The following is an 18,165-nucleotide window of genomic DNA, read 5'->3' as shown; positions in this document are numbered from 1 at the left end:
AATGTTCATTCACAACTAAAAATTTTAAATATTTTTAAGTATCTTCTTTTTAGGCCTTAAGACTGCAATTGGGATGGAAAGATTTTCTCAGCTACAGCAGCCAATATCACCAGGCTGCTCATTATAAAAAACTGTCTAACCTAACTTTCTTACCCTCTTTCCTCCTTTTTTTCCAATCCAGGGGAACTGTATGCCACAGGAAACCATTCTCTCCCACTCTGACTTTTCCTCACCCTTCTTTCTCTTGTCTATCTACCCATAAAATTCTGTCCATTAAAAAACTATGCTGAGGATCCTTAATTAGCTTTGGTCAACTCTTTTAGCATGAGGGTCAATTTGAAAACTTACAATGTTTATGGCCTGCTTTTTTTCCTTCACACGTCAATTTTACTGAGCTTGAATTTACATACATAAAATGTACCTATTTTTTAAGTGTGTAGTTTATCAAAAGCATGTGACCACTCCCTTCAAGGTAGAGAACACTTACCCAGAAAGAGGTCCCTTCCTTACCCTGCAGAGGCCCCCGCAGTGATTCCCCTCCACCTCCAGCACCCACTCGTCTGCTTTATGTCACTACGGGTTAGTTATGCCTGTCTGAAGTGTCACAGAATGAAAGCATACAGGATCGCTCTCTGGCTTCTTTCACACAGCATCACATCTTTGAGATTCACCCATGTTTCACGTATCAATAGTTCGTTCCTTTTTATTGCCAAATAGTAATCGATGGTAGAAATACACCACAATTTGTTTATCCATTCACCTGTTAATGGACTTTGACTTAACTTTAAGTTAAAAATTGAAATAGTTTTGGGTTCCATTAAAATAATGAATCCTAATAATAAAAGCCCAGGGTTGTAATGACCGTTCATGACCCGAGGCTAGCTAACCGGAAGTCAGTCCTGCAGTCAGCGCTGGGTTGCCCTGGCGCCCTTCACAGCTGCTACAACATGCTGTGGTATAAAACACAATGTGCAAGTGATCAGAAGCACAGGCACCACCTCCATGCCACCCCCGCACTTTCCATCAGTCCCACCAGGCCTGAGGCGCCCTCCCCATTTCTCTCCAGGCCTCCACCGGGGCTGCTAATCAGCCCCACCTTTCTGATCAGGTCCCGTTGATAGGCCCAGAGATGCTGACGGGCATAGAAACTGACCAATCAGAACCAAATCTGGGTGAATGTAAGGAGCCAATGGCTGCCTAGGAGGCAGAGCTTTTGACGCTGACTGGCATAGAAACTGACCAATCAGAACCAAATTGGCTGGCAGAGGAGGGCAGTTGGGGGCGAGATCAGGCCGGCGGGGGGGAGGGGGGGTTAGGGGTGATCAGGCAGGCAGAGGCAGTTAGGGGCGATCAGGCCAGCAGGGGAGAGCAGTTAGGGGCGAGATCAGGCTGGCAGGGGAGGGCAGTTGGGGGCGAGATCAGGCTGGCAGGGGTGGGCAGTTGGGGGCCATCAGGCTGGCAGGGGAGGGCAGTTAGGGGCCATCAGGCAGGCAGGCAGAGGCAGTTGGGGGTGAGATCAGGCCGGCAGGGGAGAGCAGTTGGGGGCTCGATAAGGCCGGCAGGGGAGGGCAGTTAGGGGCGATCAGGCAGGCAGGCAGAGGGGTTAGGGGCAATCAGGCAGGCAGGCAGGTGAGTGGTTAGGAGCCAGCGGTCCCAGATTGTGAGAGGGGTACCCGATTGGAGTGGGTGCAGGCTAGGCTGAGGGAACACCCCCCCCCCCACGCCCGAGCCGTGCACGAATTTCGTGCACCGGGCCTCTAGTATTTACATAAAAGATTACCCATGAGATTAATTTAAAGAAAATCAAGGAGAAATTTGATACTGCTTTATAGCCACTAAACTTTTAATGCTTTATTTGAAAAGTGGCTTGATGTCTTTCATTCTGAACTTTATTGAAGCTAGACCAGCTGCAATGTAGACTTTGAGTTGCTTAGCACTGAAATTGTACAGAGGTACCTTTCAGAATCTTCCCCAAAAAGTCCCATGTATTTCTTCATTCCCTAAATCCTTAACCACTACCATTCTTGTTCATTTTGTTTTATTATCGTTTCCTTTGTTCCACATTGTTTTACTGTTGTTGTTTTTTAATTACTAATATGGCTACTTTACAGTTCTAACAGTCTATAATTTTTACAGGCCACACCAAAATTATGAATGCCATTTATAAGATTTCTGTGGGAAGATAGAGTAATTCTGAAGCAACCTGCTTATAAATTTTTTAAATAAAATCAGTGTTTCATTTCAGAATTCGTGGCTTACAGGGAGCCAGAAGTTTACTAGATGTGAGAACTATATAGACCTAAGCTGCTTGAGTGTTTTGTTTTTGGTTTGTTTTTTAGTAAATCTTATAAAATATATTTTGTTATCTGATAATTACTATTTTGCAACTGAAGTTGGGTCATTGCCATGTATTTCACATCCAAGTCCTAGAGTCAAATGTTTGCTTCTATGCTATTCAGTTAGAATATGTTTCTATTAGAAAGCATTACACGTAAATAATATCACATGCTTATATCTGCTTAAATAGTTAGCCTTAGCAATGATGTTATAATCCATTATTCAGATCTTAGCAAATGACTGAGGGTTTCCTCCTGTTAAAATAATTATGTAAGTAGTTCCCAGGGGCTGGAAAGAGAGAATAGAGAGTAACTACCATTACATATGAGGTGTCTGTGAGGGGTTTTGAAAATGTCCTAAAATAAGATGGTGGTGGTTGAACAATTCTTTGAATAAAGTAAAAAAAAACACTGAATTTTATACTTTAAAAGGGTGAATTTTATTGTATGTGAATTATATCTGAATAAGCTTTGACTAAAAATAATAATTAATACTATACTAGAGGCCCAGTACATGAAATTCTTGCACTCCAGGGGGTCCCTCAGCCTGGCCTGCACCCTCTCACAGTCCGGGAGCCCTCGGGGGATGTCTGACTGCCACGGAAGTTGGAGAGGCTCCCGTCATCACCGCTGCACTTGCCAGCTGTGAGCCTGGCTTCTGGCTGAGGGGGAGCGCACTGACCACGAGGGGGCAGCTCCTGCATTGAGTGTTTGCCCCCTGGTAGAAAGTGCGTGTCATAGTGACCGATCATTCCACTGTCAGGCTAAAACCGGCTCTCCAACATCCCATGAGGAGTCCCAGATTGCGAGAGGGCGCAGGCCAGGCCGAGGGACCCCACTGGTGCACAATCAGGGCGGGGGAGGGACGCAGGAGGTTGGCCAGCCAGGGAGGGACTGCAGGAGGGCTTCAGGGCGTGTCCAGCCTGTCTCGCTCAGTCCCAATCAGCCGGACCCCAGCAGCAAGCTAACCTACTGGTCGGAGCGTCTGCCCCCTGGTGGTCAGTGCACATCATAGCAAGCGTTTGAGCAGCCTAAGCATATCATTAGCAAATTATGCATTGATTGGTTGAATGGATGACCGAACACTTAGCATATTAGTCTTTTATTATATAGGATGATTGTTTTCAGCATACCCTTCTACATCCTGTCTGTATAGATTGCTATTGAGAATAGGATGCATGCTTTTATATTTACACTAGGAGCCCGTTGCACGAAGTTTCGTGCAATAGACTTTTCCTTCACCTGGCTGCCGGCACCAGTTATCCGCCAGCAGCAGTTTTCCTCTGGCCACCCGCAGATCAGAGCGCCTCTCGCCAGCACGATCAGCCACCCCAAGAGGAACTCCGATCGGGAGGCGCTCCGATCGGGCAGGTGGCCAGAGGAAAACTGCTGCTGGCAGAAAACTGGTGCCAGCAGCCACGCAATCTGCCACCCCGAGTTCCGCCACCAGCGTCTTCCGCAGCGCCGGCCATTTAAGCCGGCGGGGGGCGGGGGATCGCGAGTCCCCGCCCCCCGCTCCTACCGCCAGCCAATCAGCCACCCTGAGTCCCGCCCCCCGCTCCTCCAGCCAGCCCAATCGTGGGTGTAGCGGAGTGATAGTAATTTGCATATTACCATTTTATTAGGTATGATACTAGAGGCCTGGTGCACGAAATTCGTGCATGGGGTTGGGGGGCGGGAGGATGTGTCCCTCAGCCCAGCCTGCACCCTCTCCAATCTGGGACCCCTCACAACTGCTCACCTGCCTGCCTTCCTGGTTGCCCCTAATCGCTTCTGCCTGCCAGACTGATCACCCCCTAACCACTCCCCTGCCAGCCTGATTGATGCCTAACTGCTCCCCTGCCAGCCCAATTGCCCCTAACTGCCCTCCCCTGCAGGCCTGGTCCCCCCCCTACTGCTCTCCCCTGCAGGCCTGGATCCCCCCCAACTGCCCTTCCCTGCAGGCCAAGTCACCCCCAACTTCCTTCCTCTGCCGGCCTGTTCATCCCTAACTGCCCTCCCCTGTAGGCTTGATCACCCCCAACTGCCCTCCCTTGCAGGCCTGGTCCCTCCCAACTGCCCTCCCCTTCTGGCCTGATTGCCCACAACTGCCCTCCCTTGCAGACCTGGTCCCTCCCCTGCTGACCATCTTGTGGCGGCCATCTTGTGTCCTCATGGGGGCAGGATCTTTGACCACATGGGAGCAGCCATCTTGTGTGTTGGAGTGATGGTCAATTTGCATATTACTCTTTTATTAGATAGGATAGAGGCCTGGTACATGGATGGGGGCCGGCTGGTTTGCCCTGAAGGGTGTCCCAGATCAGGGTGGGTGTTCCCTTGGGGCATGGGGTGGCCTGGGCGAGGGGCCTGTGGTGGTTTGCAGGCCGGCCATGCCCCCTGGCAACCCAAGCGGAGGCCCTGGTATCTGGGATTTATTTATCTAATATAATTGAAACTTTGTAGCCTTGAGTGGAGGCTAGGGCGGCAGGCCAGGGCTGGTGGAAAGCTTGGCTTCCTCCATCGCCGGGGAAACCCAAGCCTCCTGCTTGCTCCATGGCCACAGCCATTTTTGTTGGGATTTATTTATCTTCTATAATTGAAACTTTGTAGCCTTGAGCAGAGGCCAGGCAGGCCAGGAAGTTTGGCTTCCTCCATCGCCAGGGAAACCCAAGCCTCCTGCTCACTCCGTGACCACAGCCATCTTGGTTGGGTTAATTTGCATACTCGCTCCTGATTGGCTGGTGGGTGTAGCGGAGGTACAGTCAATTTGTATATTACTCTTTTATTAGATAGGATAATTTTTTAAAGCTGACCCAAAATTATTTTATAGTATGGCATGTGTTTTGTAATTTTGAGGTAATTGTGAGTTTTTTTGGACATATTGTCTGTCAAAGGTCTCATAACTAGAAATATACTTCCACTTCTTTACTACAAGACAAAATTATACAGATTAAAAATAAAAACAAACCAAAAAAACCTCACCATATCACTCCATAATAAAGACAGTTCCCAGAATAGCATATTATTTCTTGCTTCAGCCTCAAAGATACAAAATAATGGAGTTTGAGCCTGGAGAGAGAAAATCCAGTTGCTGTTGGTTTATTTTATTTTTATTATATTGCAGTATTTCTATCTTCTTTATCCTCCATACTTAGCCAGATTTCTATGCATTGTTAGTTTTTCTCGGAATGTCTTTTTCTCCCTCTTCATTTCCATTGCTAACACCCTTGCCCTAATATTCATTACCTTCCAGCTGGGTTATTACAGTCATCCCCTCCTGGTCTTTCAATCTCTCCCCCTCCTGGCTCCCACCTGCAGCTGCCATATTGATCACTACAGCTGCCATATTGATCGACCTGTTAACACTAAAGTGCATACATGGACCACATACAGCAAAGTGTAAATTCCTCTATTCTGTGAAAGGCAATTTAGGGCCCTCCAGGATCTGAGCTCACCTTACTAATCCCACTTATCTCTACTCTTTCCAGCCAGTATTTTGTGTTAGACAAATTGGTAGTGTTCTGCTATTGCCCATATGTCATGTTCATTCTCATTTCTATGGCTTTACTAATGCTGTTCCCTTTACCTGTCTGAACCTTTTTCTCATCCTGCTCATCCTGTAAGCCACACCTCAAGTTTTATCATATTTATGAATTCTTTCCTAATTGTTTCTCCTTTCTCCAACCTCATTTTACTTTTATTAGCTGAATTGTCCATTTAGTATTCATTAAATGGTACTGTGTATAGTTGTTTAATTCTTTCCTATTTGTAAGTTTTAGTTCCCCAACTATGACAGTTTTTAAGCACTTTGATGTCATGGTGCTTACATTCACTATACTGGTTAAATAACTGGCAGTCAGCTATTGATTGGTTAATTAATTGATTTTCTTTGCATTGATGACAGGTAGTATGGGTTAAATTTATTTTAATGTTTTAATATCTTAGCCCTGGGTTTGGGGCTTCCTCTCAGCATTCCTAGAAAGAGCTTTATATTATCATTCTTTTATTATTAACTAATGCCATGATGCCAGGACTTCTTTTACTATATGTTAGGCACCTAGACAGAGAAAAGTTCCTACGTTTTGTATTACCCCCTCTTCAACACCCATCTTGATATCAAAGCTAGCTAAGATTATGAAGAACTTTTGTATAAAATAGGAGTGACTAGAAAAACACAAAGACTTTTATGTAGAGCTAGGAGGGCATTAGAGAGTAAAAAGCTCTTTTGTTGAGATAGAAGAAACAGTTACCATCCCAGAGATAAGCGGCTATAATTCACCTCATTTTCTGTGGTCTCTAATGTTAATATTTTTTGCAGCTACTCACAGGTATTCTATGAAAATTGGCCTCTTAAAAGGCTGAATTGTCATTTAAAGTGTGACTTAAATATTTTACATGTTTTGTCACTAGACACTCCATATTGCATTAAAAAACTCCCACGGAATCCTCAGATAGAAGAAATTATAGGAGATGGAGAGCAACGATATGTTTATCTAAAAGATGGAGATTTGGTTAAGACTGAGGGTGCCACTCTAAGGTATGTAAATGACAGTTGGCCAGGGAAGGTGGTGGGGGGAGGGGGGAGTTTATGTATATCTATAATAATAAAAGCGTAATATGCTAATTAGAATGGATGTCCTTCTGGACGAAGCCAGCCAGGGCTGCGAGGGAAGCCCGGGTCCCAGGTGCCAGAGGAAAGTCGGTGCCGGCAGCTGGGGGAAGGAAGGCCTACTCTTGCATGAATTTCATGCTTTGGGCTTCTAGTGTGTTACAAAAAGGGGGAAAGGGCCGAAACCGGTTTGGCTCAGTGGATAGAGCGTCGGTCTGCGGACTGAAAGGTCCCAGGTTCGATTCCGGTCAAGGGCATGTACATTGGTTGCGGGCACATCCCCGGTGGGGGGTGTGCAAGAGGCAGCTGGTCGATGTTTCTCTCTCATCGATGTTTCTAGCTCTCTATCCCTCTCCCTTCCTCTCTGTGGAAAATCAATAAAATATATTTTTAAAAAAAAAGGGGGGGGGAGGAAGATTTCCACATATTTGCTTGTATGACTGAAGACTATCTCAGGAAGAAGGATATAAGAGATCTGATAACATTGGTTATTCTAGGAAGAGAAAATGGGTTGCTTGAGAAACATAGAAAAAGAAAGACTTCTCCCTCTATCTACTCTTTTATAATTATTTGTTTGAATTATATGATTACCACTTCTTTTTTTTTAATATATTTTATTGATTTTTTGCAGAGAGGAAGGGAGAGGGATAGTTAGAAACATCAATGAGAGAGAAACATCGATCAGCTGCCTCCTGCACACCTCCCACGGGATGTGCCCGCAACCAAGGTACATGCCCTTGACTGGAATCGAACCTGGGACCTTTCAGTCCGCAGGCCGACGCTCTATCCACTGAGCCAAACCTGTTAGGGCATGATTATCACTTCTTAATGAATAAAATTTAAATTACAAAATAGATTAGAATTTCCTGCTGGAAAATTCAAGGCTTTCTCCTATTCTCACTTCCAAAAATGACCCATACCTAAAGTAAATACATTTTAGGCCAGACCCATAATCCCCCCATGACCTGTTTAAGGGATTCACAAAGGTGTTTCCAACTCAGTAATTTTAAAACTCAAATAATTATGATGATTCTCCTCTCTCTCCACCATCTGTCTCGACTTCCTGATTTCAGAACACCTACTTCTCTCAGTACTTAAGATTTTTTTTTTCTTCTATGATACAAGCTAATTCCTCTTCACCTTTATCCCCTCCCCTTGCCCAAGACATCTAATCACTTTAGTTTATTAATTGATTTTTTTTTAGAGGGAGAGAGAGAAACATCAATGTGAGAGCAAAACATCAATCAGCTGCCTCCTGCTTACTCCCTCCCAGGGATCAAGCCCACAACCCAGGCATGTGCCCCGACCAGGAATCAAATTGGCAACCTTTCAGTGCACAGGATGACACCCAACCAACTGAGCCACACTGGCCAGGGCTAATCACATTAGTTCTTACCTCACAAATATTTGTCCCTGCTGTCCCTTTTTCTTTGTGTTCACTATCACTACTTCTAAGCCAGGAATCTCCAGGCTCTCCCCTTTCCAGTTTACCCTTAGTATGCTCTGTCACTTGAAACCTTGAATAACTCTCACTGCATACAAGATCATGTTTATTCTCCTTACCACAGCCTGGCCCCAAACCACTTTTCTAGTCTTAGCTCCTACCACTCCCCTCACAAACACAATTAGCCATATCCAAATACTCCTGAGCACATCCTGTCTGTTCATGCCTTTGCTCATACCCTCCCCTTTACTAGGCCTCAGCCCTTCCTCTCCACCTTGTCCCCCTGATAAATTATCCATTTAGTCTTCAAACCTCAGTTTACATGTTACTTCAAGAACCCCTCCTGGGCCCTAGCTGGTTTGGCTCGGTGGATAGAGCGTCGGCCTGCGGACTGAAGGGTCCCAGGTTCGATTCTGGTCAAGGGCATGTACCTTGATTGCAGGCACATCCCCAGTAGGGGGTGTGCAGAAGGCAGCTGATCAATGTTTCTCTCTCATCGATGTTTCTAACTATCTCTCTCCCTTCCTCTCTGTAAAAAACCAATAAAATAAATTTAAAAAAAAAAAAAAAGAACCTCTCCTGGAAAGAATTAAACGGCTTTCTCTTCCAATTTTTATGTAATTTTTATTATTTTATTATAGCACTTATTAAATTATAAATTTTTGGTGTGTAAGTAGGTATCTCCTTAAAAGGTTCACAATCCTATATAATAAAAGCGTAGTATGCAAATTGTCCTCTCTACCGGAGTTCTTCCAGGAGTTCGACCAGGGGGTGGGCCGGCCAGGGGGAGGGAGGCCCCAGCACTGGCAGGCGGCCAGGAGAAGGGAGGGAGGCCCCGACCGGCAGCTGCTAGGGACCCTACCAGTGCACGAATTTCATGCACTGGGCCTCTAGTATTAGTTAATGTCAATTGCTATAGCAAACCAACCCAGAAATGTATAATAGCTCAAACATAAAATAAGTTTAATTTTCAGTCAGATAAAGTCCAAAAATGGTTCCTGATTAGCAAGTGGCCCTCCTGCATTAATGTTCCAGGATTCTTGTAGATTCCTCCATCCTCAATACTTGTCCTTTAAGATTGCCCTGCTCATCACAGTCAGTCCAGTGGGTGGAGGAGAGTGGAAGGGACGTTGCATGGGAGGTTTTCATGGACCAGGCCTTCCGTTGCATTGCCTGTCAATTCAGTCATGTGTCACTCCTGACTATGGGGAGGCTGGGAAATACAGTATCATATATTGATGATATCACAGAAAATCAAACACTGCATTACTACTTCAAAAAGTATTCTTGACAATGCTGAATGCCCCCCCTCACACACCAGCCCTAGCCCAAGTAAAAGAAGGGAGTAGAGACAGGAGGAGGTAGCTCATCAAGTCTCCTGTCTCAGGTGTGGGAACCACAGTACTGGTTTACCAGTTATCACAGAAGCATGGATATTAGATCTGTACCTAAAATGCAGATTAAGACTATTGAACTCTTGGAAGTTAACTACCTACCACCCATCTGCTGTGAACAGACCATGTATATTAAGCTTTTAAAGTATACAGACAGAAAAGTGTGTATATCATCAGTGTGCAAGGAAGTGAATTGTTAAAAACAGAATAAACCATATGAGCAGTTTGCAGATGAGAAACGAAATCAGTGCCCTAGAGCCACACACGAACTTGCTTCCTGTCACTACCCAACCCCCTCAGTTGAATACTGTCTTGTTTCGTGGGTGAATTGATGCCCAGGATCTCAATATTATGTGAATTCCATTTAATTTTTGTTGTATTGCATTCTGATTAAGTTAAGTATGGGTATCTATTTTAAGATTTGAGGGGAAAACTAACACAAAGAATAAAAAAAAAGACATTTTTTTATGATCTAGTAAATAATCTTTTCTCAAAATGTAAATTCCAATTATGCTAAAATCTGAATAAAACATTTAATATACTGTTGATGTGGTTTCCAGTTTCCATGTTTATAGTCAGTAAAATCCAATAGTTTTAAATATTAACACAAAGGCTCGTTCTTACGCAAAAGTTGCATAAACAGAAGGTTAAAATTTACTTAAGTCCCAAATATTTGACATCCAGGTGATCTTGTCTACCTGCCAATTTTGAAAAGAAAAAAAAAATACAATAGAGAGATAGTACCCACCAAGAACCCATTAGTAAAAAAAAAAAAAAAAAGAAAGTTATCAAGGTTTTCAGTAAGGATTCTAGATGTAACGCTCAGGAATTTTCTAGTGAACTAAGTTTAAGTTCTCAAAGTTAATCTGACAGTTTTTGTTGACTGTTCTAAATTTTCTAAGAGAGCCGTTCTAATGAAGTCTACTGTGTCACAGAACTAGATAAATGCTCTACCTGATGAATGGGAGGCACAGCTGCAGTTCCTCTGATCTTTAGCAAAGCACCTCTGATGTCATTTCCTTTTCTCCTCCGCCTACGTGAAGTAAATTTTAACACAGTTTTTATGCAAATTAAAGCATTAGCCACCTAGGTGACTGGAGGGTTGGAAGTTCTGATCCCCTAATTTAAGAAATATTATTGCCTTCAGCCTAGAAATTATCAAAGAAAACCATTACTGAGTTCTGGCATGGGGAATAGGAGGGGGATAATTAAGGAGGCATTGCAAGCACATTGATGGATAAGGCAGTTTGCAGACCCTGAAAGAATGGTTCTCCAGATGAGTATATGTAGATTTAAAAAAAGGGTTGAGGTTCCATTTGTAAACACATTCTATGTGTGACTATTCATAAGATAAGACAGATACCCACACCACATATTTTTATAGTTGCTGGAAATGTATCTCCTGCAATTATTTTCACATAACATGGAATACTTTCATTAACTGGTTGCAGCAGGTTTAATCAGACAAAAGAAATGATTTTAACATCTCTTTAATACCTCACCATTACTAAATATAGTAATCATTTGCCATATGTAAAGCACTTACTTGGAAACCATAAAAGCATAATAGTTCCTAAAATCAGTTCTTAATGTCTCTCAAAAATAATTGCTCCCATTACACGAGTATCTCATGTTCTTATACCTTATATCTCTTACATTGTTAGCAGACTCTTTTAAAAAGTTTTACAGTTGCAATATTTAACATTAAGGATTTGATTGGATTTTTTGGCAAAAGAGATACTCTTCGAAGTTATAGTCGCTTCATTTTTCTTAAGAGTTGAATTTTGTCAAATGTCTTTGCATTGTCTAGGAGATGACCTTACTTGTTTTCTCCATAGCTTTATTATGATCTGCAGGGATCTCCTAAAATTGAAACACCCTGACATTTTTTTAATAAATTGTACTTGATCATGATATTATTTTTAAATATGTTCTTAGATTCTATTTGTTAATATTTTAGTTAAGATTTTTATAACTGTTCATCAGTGAGATCAGGCAATAGTTTTCTTTTTGTGCAACCTTTGTCAGGTTTGGGATTCAGAACTTTTCCTTCTTTTTCTATGCTCTGGGATAGGTTAAGTAGTAGTGCAGTTATCTGACTTTAAGTGTTTGGCAGAGTTATCCACTGAAAATACTGAGCCTTTAGTTGCTAATGAGGAGGAAGGAGAGAAGCATTGATGTGAGAGAGACACATAGATTGGATGTCTCCTACACGTGGCCCAATGAGGCTAGCGAGCGAACCTGCAACCCAAGTATGTGGCCTTGACTGGGAATTGAACCCGCAAACCTTTAGTGTGCGGGCCAACATTCTAACCACTGAGAAGCAACGGCCAAGGCAAAAAATATATATGTTCGTAAAAAATAAAAGCACTATCTCTAAGTAGTAGAAAGATTGGTGATTTTTATTTACTATAAGTACTTTCCTTTTTTTTTCCCCCAAACTTGTTGTAAGCCATATTCGTTACTTATAAAATAAGAAAAAATGTGGGTAAAGTATTAAATTTGCACTTCAGAGTGAGAAATTTGATTTTATTAAAGGGAGAAAATGTCTGGTGATAATTTTCAGTGAGCAACAAGAGAAAAAGTAGCTTTTTAACTTACTGACATTATTTGTGTCTTGTTCAGAGGTAAGGATAGAGAATAATTTGCTTCTCAAAATGTCTTCTAAGCTTAAGAGTTCATAATTGTTTCTATTTCTTCTTTCAACCAGAGTTATATACACACCTGGCCACACTGATGATCATATGGCTCTACTTTTAGAGGAGGAAAACGCTCTCTTTTCTGGAGATTGCATCCTAGGGGAAGGAACAACTGTATTTGAAGACCTCTATGATTATATGAACTCCCTAAAAAAGTTATTGAAAATCAAAGCTGGTATTATATATCCAGGTGGGTAATTTTTAAATCTGGTAAACCATTTGTGTCAGATGATGAGAAAGGTTCATTTTGGTGTGGGGGGTGGGGGAGGCGGTCTTTGTGTCTTTGGCCTTGAAGTCAGACATGTAAACTGCTTCTTTAAATTATTAACCCTAGCTCCTGTCTAGCCATGCAATTTTTTTAAAGGCCATAATTTATATTAATAACTTTTTATAAATATATGAGGGTTATTTTTTAACATCTAAACAGCTATTAATGGGACTATAAACAAGGAAATAACTTACAGTGGAACAAGAAAATTTTCTCATTCCATAAGTGATCTTCAATTTTGTTAACCTGATTTCTGTCATGGACCACATTTTAGCCATGTAACCATGGGTAACATTTGACCTCTGAGCTTTCAGTTGTTTTAACTCACACTATTGCAATAGTACCTTCCATATGAACTGTAAAATCGTATATTTATCTTGATTATCCAGAAAAAAAACACCTGTCATTAGTATCTCAGATGTCACTGCACTGCTCTGCAATATGAATTTCCACTCCATCCTGAAAGCTAAGAAACACACAGGACCCAACAGTAGGGCCCAGAAGGGAAAAAAAGACTAGATTACTTAATTTTTTTAAGCCCTTCTAACTTGTTCCTAACCAAAGAGCCATAGAAAGATCTGAAAATACAGTGTCTTTACTACCCTCCTATTCTCTCATGAGTTTCTACTGCTGAGGAGGTAGAAAACCTACCCTGGGGATTTGGATTAATCTCTAATAATAAAAGTGTAATATGCAAATCGACCGAATGGCCAAACAGCAGAACGACCATCCGGCCGACCACGCTATGACACACACTGGCGCCAGGCCAGCCAAGGCGGGTGCAATGCGATTGGTCGGGGGGGGGGGGGTGGCACCATCGCCCCGCAATTGCCCACAGAGGGAGGCCCAGGTCACCAGCCAGTGGGGTTATCAATGGGGAGGGGGCTCCACGATTGATCACCCCAAAGAGGGAGGCCCAGTTCCCAGAGGGCGCGGGCCGGGCTGAGGGACCCCCCCCTCCCCCAGTGCACAGATTTCATGCACTGGGCCTCTAGTATTATGACATAAAAGGAATGGAAGCTGACAGCTATTTTTAAAGCGAAGAGAATTGGTGCACTCACATTCAAGCAAAGCTAATGAGAGGCTGCCTAGGAAAGGCCCTTAGAGAGTTAGTTTTGGTGAATCCAGCGAACTGTCTTATTAGCACAGCAGGAGCTTATATGTAAATTATGTTCCGTAGCCATAGCTACCATATATTAAAGCCTGCTCCCCATCAGGTACCTGCAGGGACCTTTCCAGCTAGCTGTGGTCCTCACAAAAACCCAGGGAAGTAGGTAGTGGTGTCCTAATTGCACAGCTAAAAAACAGTTCAGAGACTTTCGCAGCCAGGCAGCTAGTAAATGGTGGTCAGTCTTCTAACAACACCCGTGGTGCTCGTGCTTGTTACATGATAATAGGTTAGCCTGCTTCTGCATTTTTTTCCTCGCATATTTTAAACATCCCTCTGGCAGACTTGTGTAATATATTAATTTGCACTGTGTTAAAAGAGCATGTAAATTTCAATATAACTTTATCCGGGTTGTCAACATTTCTGAATTACAAGCCTATACAAAAGATTCTTAAATTTCTACTGTGATTCCTGTGAGTTTTTAATAGCATCACTTCCCTGAAGCTACTTTTACATTCCCCTTTTCAATCTTCTATAGGTAAGGGTAGCACAGTGGTAAGACACTGGAGTGGGTGAAAGCTCCTGGGTCCGAATCCCAGCTCCACCCCTTAGCTGTGTGACTGTGGGCAGGTTAGATTCCCTCCTTATGCCTCAGTTTCTGCTACCAACAAGGGATAATAATAGTAACTAGCTCTTGGGATTCTTGTAAAAAATAATATATAGCATTTAGAGCCGGCCTGGCAAATAATAATAACTCTGTAGGTGGGTGGGAAGAGATCAACCAATATGCATAACCTATGCACACAGACAATGGGGTGGTGAGGGCCTAGAGAGGAAAGGGGGGACTGGAGAGGGTTGAAAGAGGTTAATGGGGGGAAAAGGAGGACCTATGTAATACTTATAACAATAAAGATTAAAAGGAAATAAAATAAGTACTCTATAAATATTATCTGTCATTACTGTTGTTCCTGTTATTATTGCTATATTTTTATTTTATACTTTTTAATGTACACAGTAGCATTTTATATGGTTTTGATATAATTATCTAATGTTTTGTGACATTGTAGGTAATTTTTAAGTCTTGTATCTATATAGTTTTCCAAATAATTCTTATTTGTTATGTATTTAGTATGCTGTTTCAATACATCATATGAATTATTTTTAAATAAAAGGAATGAATTACAGTTATACCTAATATTTTTTATCTGGTTGAAATAATTTTTATAATTATTCTAATTCAGGACATGGCCCCGTAATCCATAATGCTGAAGCTAAAATTCAAGAATACATTTCTCACAGAAATATTCGAGAACAGCAGATTCTTCAAGTATTTCATGAAAATTTTGATAAATCATTTACAGTAATGGAGCTTGTAAAAATTATTTACAAGGTAATTTTTTAATTTTATTTGTACATAGTCACAATTTTATTAGAATAATCTAATAAACTATAGGTATAAAAATCTTATCACCTCCCAGAACAGAATAAGTCTGTTAATTTTGTAAGTAATGCTACTTGTATAGTTTTGAAACCTCAACTTTCTAGAACAGAGAAGTTAAACAAAACCTGGAGAACAAAAACAACCATTCTGAGCCACCATTAAACCATACAGTTCATTCTGTAGGAGATGGTTCCCAACAGCATGATGATGAAGTTTTGGAATAACTTGCGTGTTGGTCTAGCCATCTTGATTACCTGTTGTAAGTGAAAAGAGGCAATCTGCTGGAGACAGATACTGGGATACTAGCAGTGAGGATTAGCAGCGATGCCTGACAATGGAGAAAGTACATGTAAGGAACGTGAGTAGAGAAGTTTAGTGCATAGAGAGAACCCCTCACTACGGTGGCCTCTGGGCACATCACTCACTATATGGCAGCCCTACGAGTATGTGGCAGTCGATTAGTGTAATTCAGTTTTTCAGCGAATGTTTATTAGATACCGCTGTATAGTTAGTATAGCTTAGAGCTTAAGAATGTAGGCTTTGGTGTTAGATTACCTGGGTTTAAAAACTCCCACCACCACAATTTATAGCCAGAAGATACATGAGATTATACCTGAAGATGAGCTGGGGCCAATTACATTTAGGCAGGGGCCTTAATATCCTAAAGGCCCAAATTATCAAAAAAAGATCATCACTCAGTGTGCTTTGTTTTAAAAAGGGAGGGATGTTAAAAAAGAGAGAGAGAGAGAGAGAAAGAAAGAAAAGGGACGGATTAAGGGTTAAAATAGCTAAGGATAAAAGACTGCCATTGGCAAAAGGGTAATGTAAATATTTAAATTTTGTGAAAGAGTGCATTCCCTCATAATGCTAGACTAGAGTCACTTGAGATTATTCATTGGTACATTGGGGTTTTTTTCTTTATATATATATATATATATATATATATATATATATATATATATATATATAATTGATTTCAGACAGGAAAGGAGAGAGAGAAACATCAATGATGAGAGAGAATCATTGATCAGCTGCCTCCTGCATGCCCCCTGTTGAGGATGGAGCCCGAAACCCAGACATGTGCCTTTGATCAGAATCGAACCTTAAACCCTTCAGTCTGCAGGCCGATGCTCTATCCACTGAGCCAAACCAGCTAGGGCTATTGGGGGTATTTTTCTATTGTAAGTACAGACAGAACTCTCTGATAACTCTCACAGATGAGTCATCATCAAGTACCTGTCCATGCCTAAATACAGGTTTAGCATTCAGAATTGTATTCAGTTGTGTATTCACTGTGTTTATGTGTGAAATACCTGTTGCAAATAGAATGGCTTTAAGTATTGCAAAGGATTTATTCATTCAACAAACATTTATTGACTACCTTCCATGTGCCATACACTGACTAAAACAGAGATATAAAGATGGCTACAGATCCCTGCCCTCAAAGGACTCAGTTCATGTTCAACACAAAGTTGTATCGATGGAAAGGAAAAGTACACTCATTTAAAAAAAAACAAAAAACAGCCCAGCCGGCTTGGCTCAGTGGTTGAGCGTCGACCTATGAACCAAGAGGTCATGGTGTGATTCCCAGTCAGGGCACATGCCCAGGCTGTGGGCTAGATCCCCGGTGTGGGGCTTGCAGGAGGCAGCTGATCAATGAATCTCTTTCATCATTGATGGTTCTATCTCTCTTCCACTCCCTTCCTCTCTGAAATCAATAAAATATATTTAAAACAACACATACTTGTAATACTGTCATAATAGCTCCCATTTTTAGCACATTTTTGTGTGCTAGATGCTCTGTTTAAATGCTTTACCTTTACAAATGTGATTTGAGGCACTTAATTCAAATATCTCAAATTTTTACTGCATAAAGATACAATTATTCCAATTTAATAGATTAAAAAACCAACACAGGTCTGACCAGTGTCGCTTAGTGGTTGAGAGTCGACCTATGAACCAGGAGGTCATGATTCGATTCCCAGTCAGGGCACATGCCAAGGTTTCGAGCTCTATCCCCAGTGGAGGGCATGCAGGAGGCAGCCAATCAATGATTCTCTCATCATTGATGTTTCTCTCTCTCTCTCTCTTCCTCTTCCTCTCAAATCAATAAAAATATTTTTTAAACTGACTCAGAAAGTGTAAGCTAAGTAGCTTTTTCAAGGGCACAAAACTACTAACCCAACTTGCCACAGCACTATCACGCATTATTGATTCCCAAATATAAGCCTCCAACCCTAAACTCCCCTTTAAGCTCCAGTACCATATCCTATCTCCACCAGTGTGATCTAGAAAGCATTATGTGACTCCTTTGCCCAAGATCTTTGAGTGTCATTCCCAGGTTTCTGGCTAAAGTTCAAATTTGTTAGCATGGCAATCAAGGCTTCTCATGACCTGATCATGCTTGTCTTTCCTGACTCACTTCCTGGGCCTCCCTTCCTCCAAGGATATCACATACTCAAATGTCAGATGTCAGATATTCAAAACTTGTTTTTATCACACCAGGCTTCCTCCAAGGCCTATGTACAGTATGTCAGGGCATAAGGAAAGGGATAAATTCTGCCTGATGAAGACGTAAGATAATGAGGCTTCTCTGGAAAAGCTTCAGAAACTTAAATCATTTAATTGGATCTAAACAGAAGGAAAGATGTGTTTAAACACTGGAAGTAATAAAAGAGCATTGTGTGTTTGAAATCCCACAAAGAAACCACATATGAATGCATAGATGTCAGGAAGGGAGGCACAGGAAATGAGTTGGGAAAGACAAGCATGATCAGGTCATGAGAAGCCTTGATTGCCATGCTAAGAATTTTGAACTTTAGCCAGAAACCTGGAAATGACCCTCAAAGATCTTGGGCAAAGGAGTCACATAATGCTTTCTAGATCA

At 41.8% G+C, this 18,165-nt stretch overlaps 1 protein-coding gene across 2 annotated transcripts in view; it reads left to right on the top strand.

Moving 5' to 3' along the window:
• Positions 1 to 18,165, top strand: part of LACTB2 (lactamase beta 2) — a 33,682-nt gene that overhangs the window by 9,088 nt on the left and 6,429 nt on the right. For both annotated transcript variants that reach the window (XM_079796360.1, XM_079796359.1), the window contains exons 3-5: positions 6,726 to 6,852; positions 12,473 to 12,651; positions 15,079 to 15,227. In XM_079796360.1, coding sequence (XP_079652486.1) covers positions 6,726 to 6,852; positions 12,473 to 12,651; positions 15,079 to 15,227 — 455 coding nt within the window. The remainder of the gene's footprint in view (positions 1 to 6,725; positions 6,853 to 12,472; positions 12,652 to 15,078; positions 15,228 to 18,165) is intronic.

This window comes from Cnephaeus nilssonii (genome assembly GCF_951640355.1).
Source record: "Cnephaeus nilssonii genome assembly, chromosome: 18".
NCBI classification, from domain to species: Eukaryota; Metazoa; Chordata; class Mammalia; order Chiroptera; family Vespertilionidae; genus Cnephaeus; species Cnephaeus nilssonii.
Note: the sequence above shows the minus strand (reverse complement) of the source record. Positions and strands in the feature narration are given on the sequence as shown.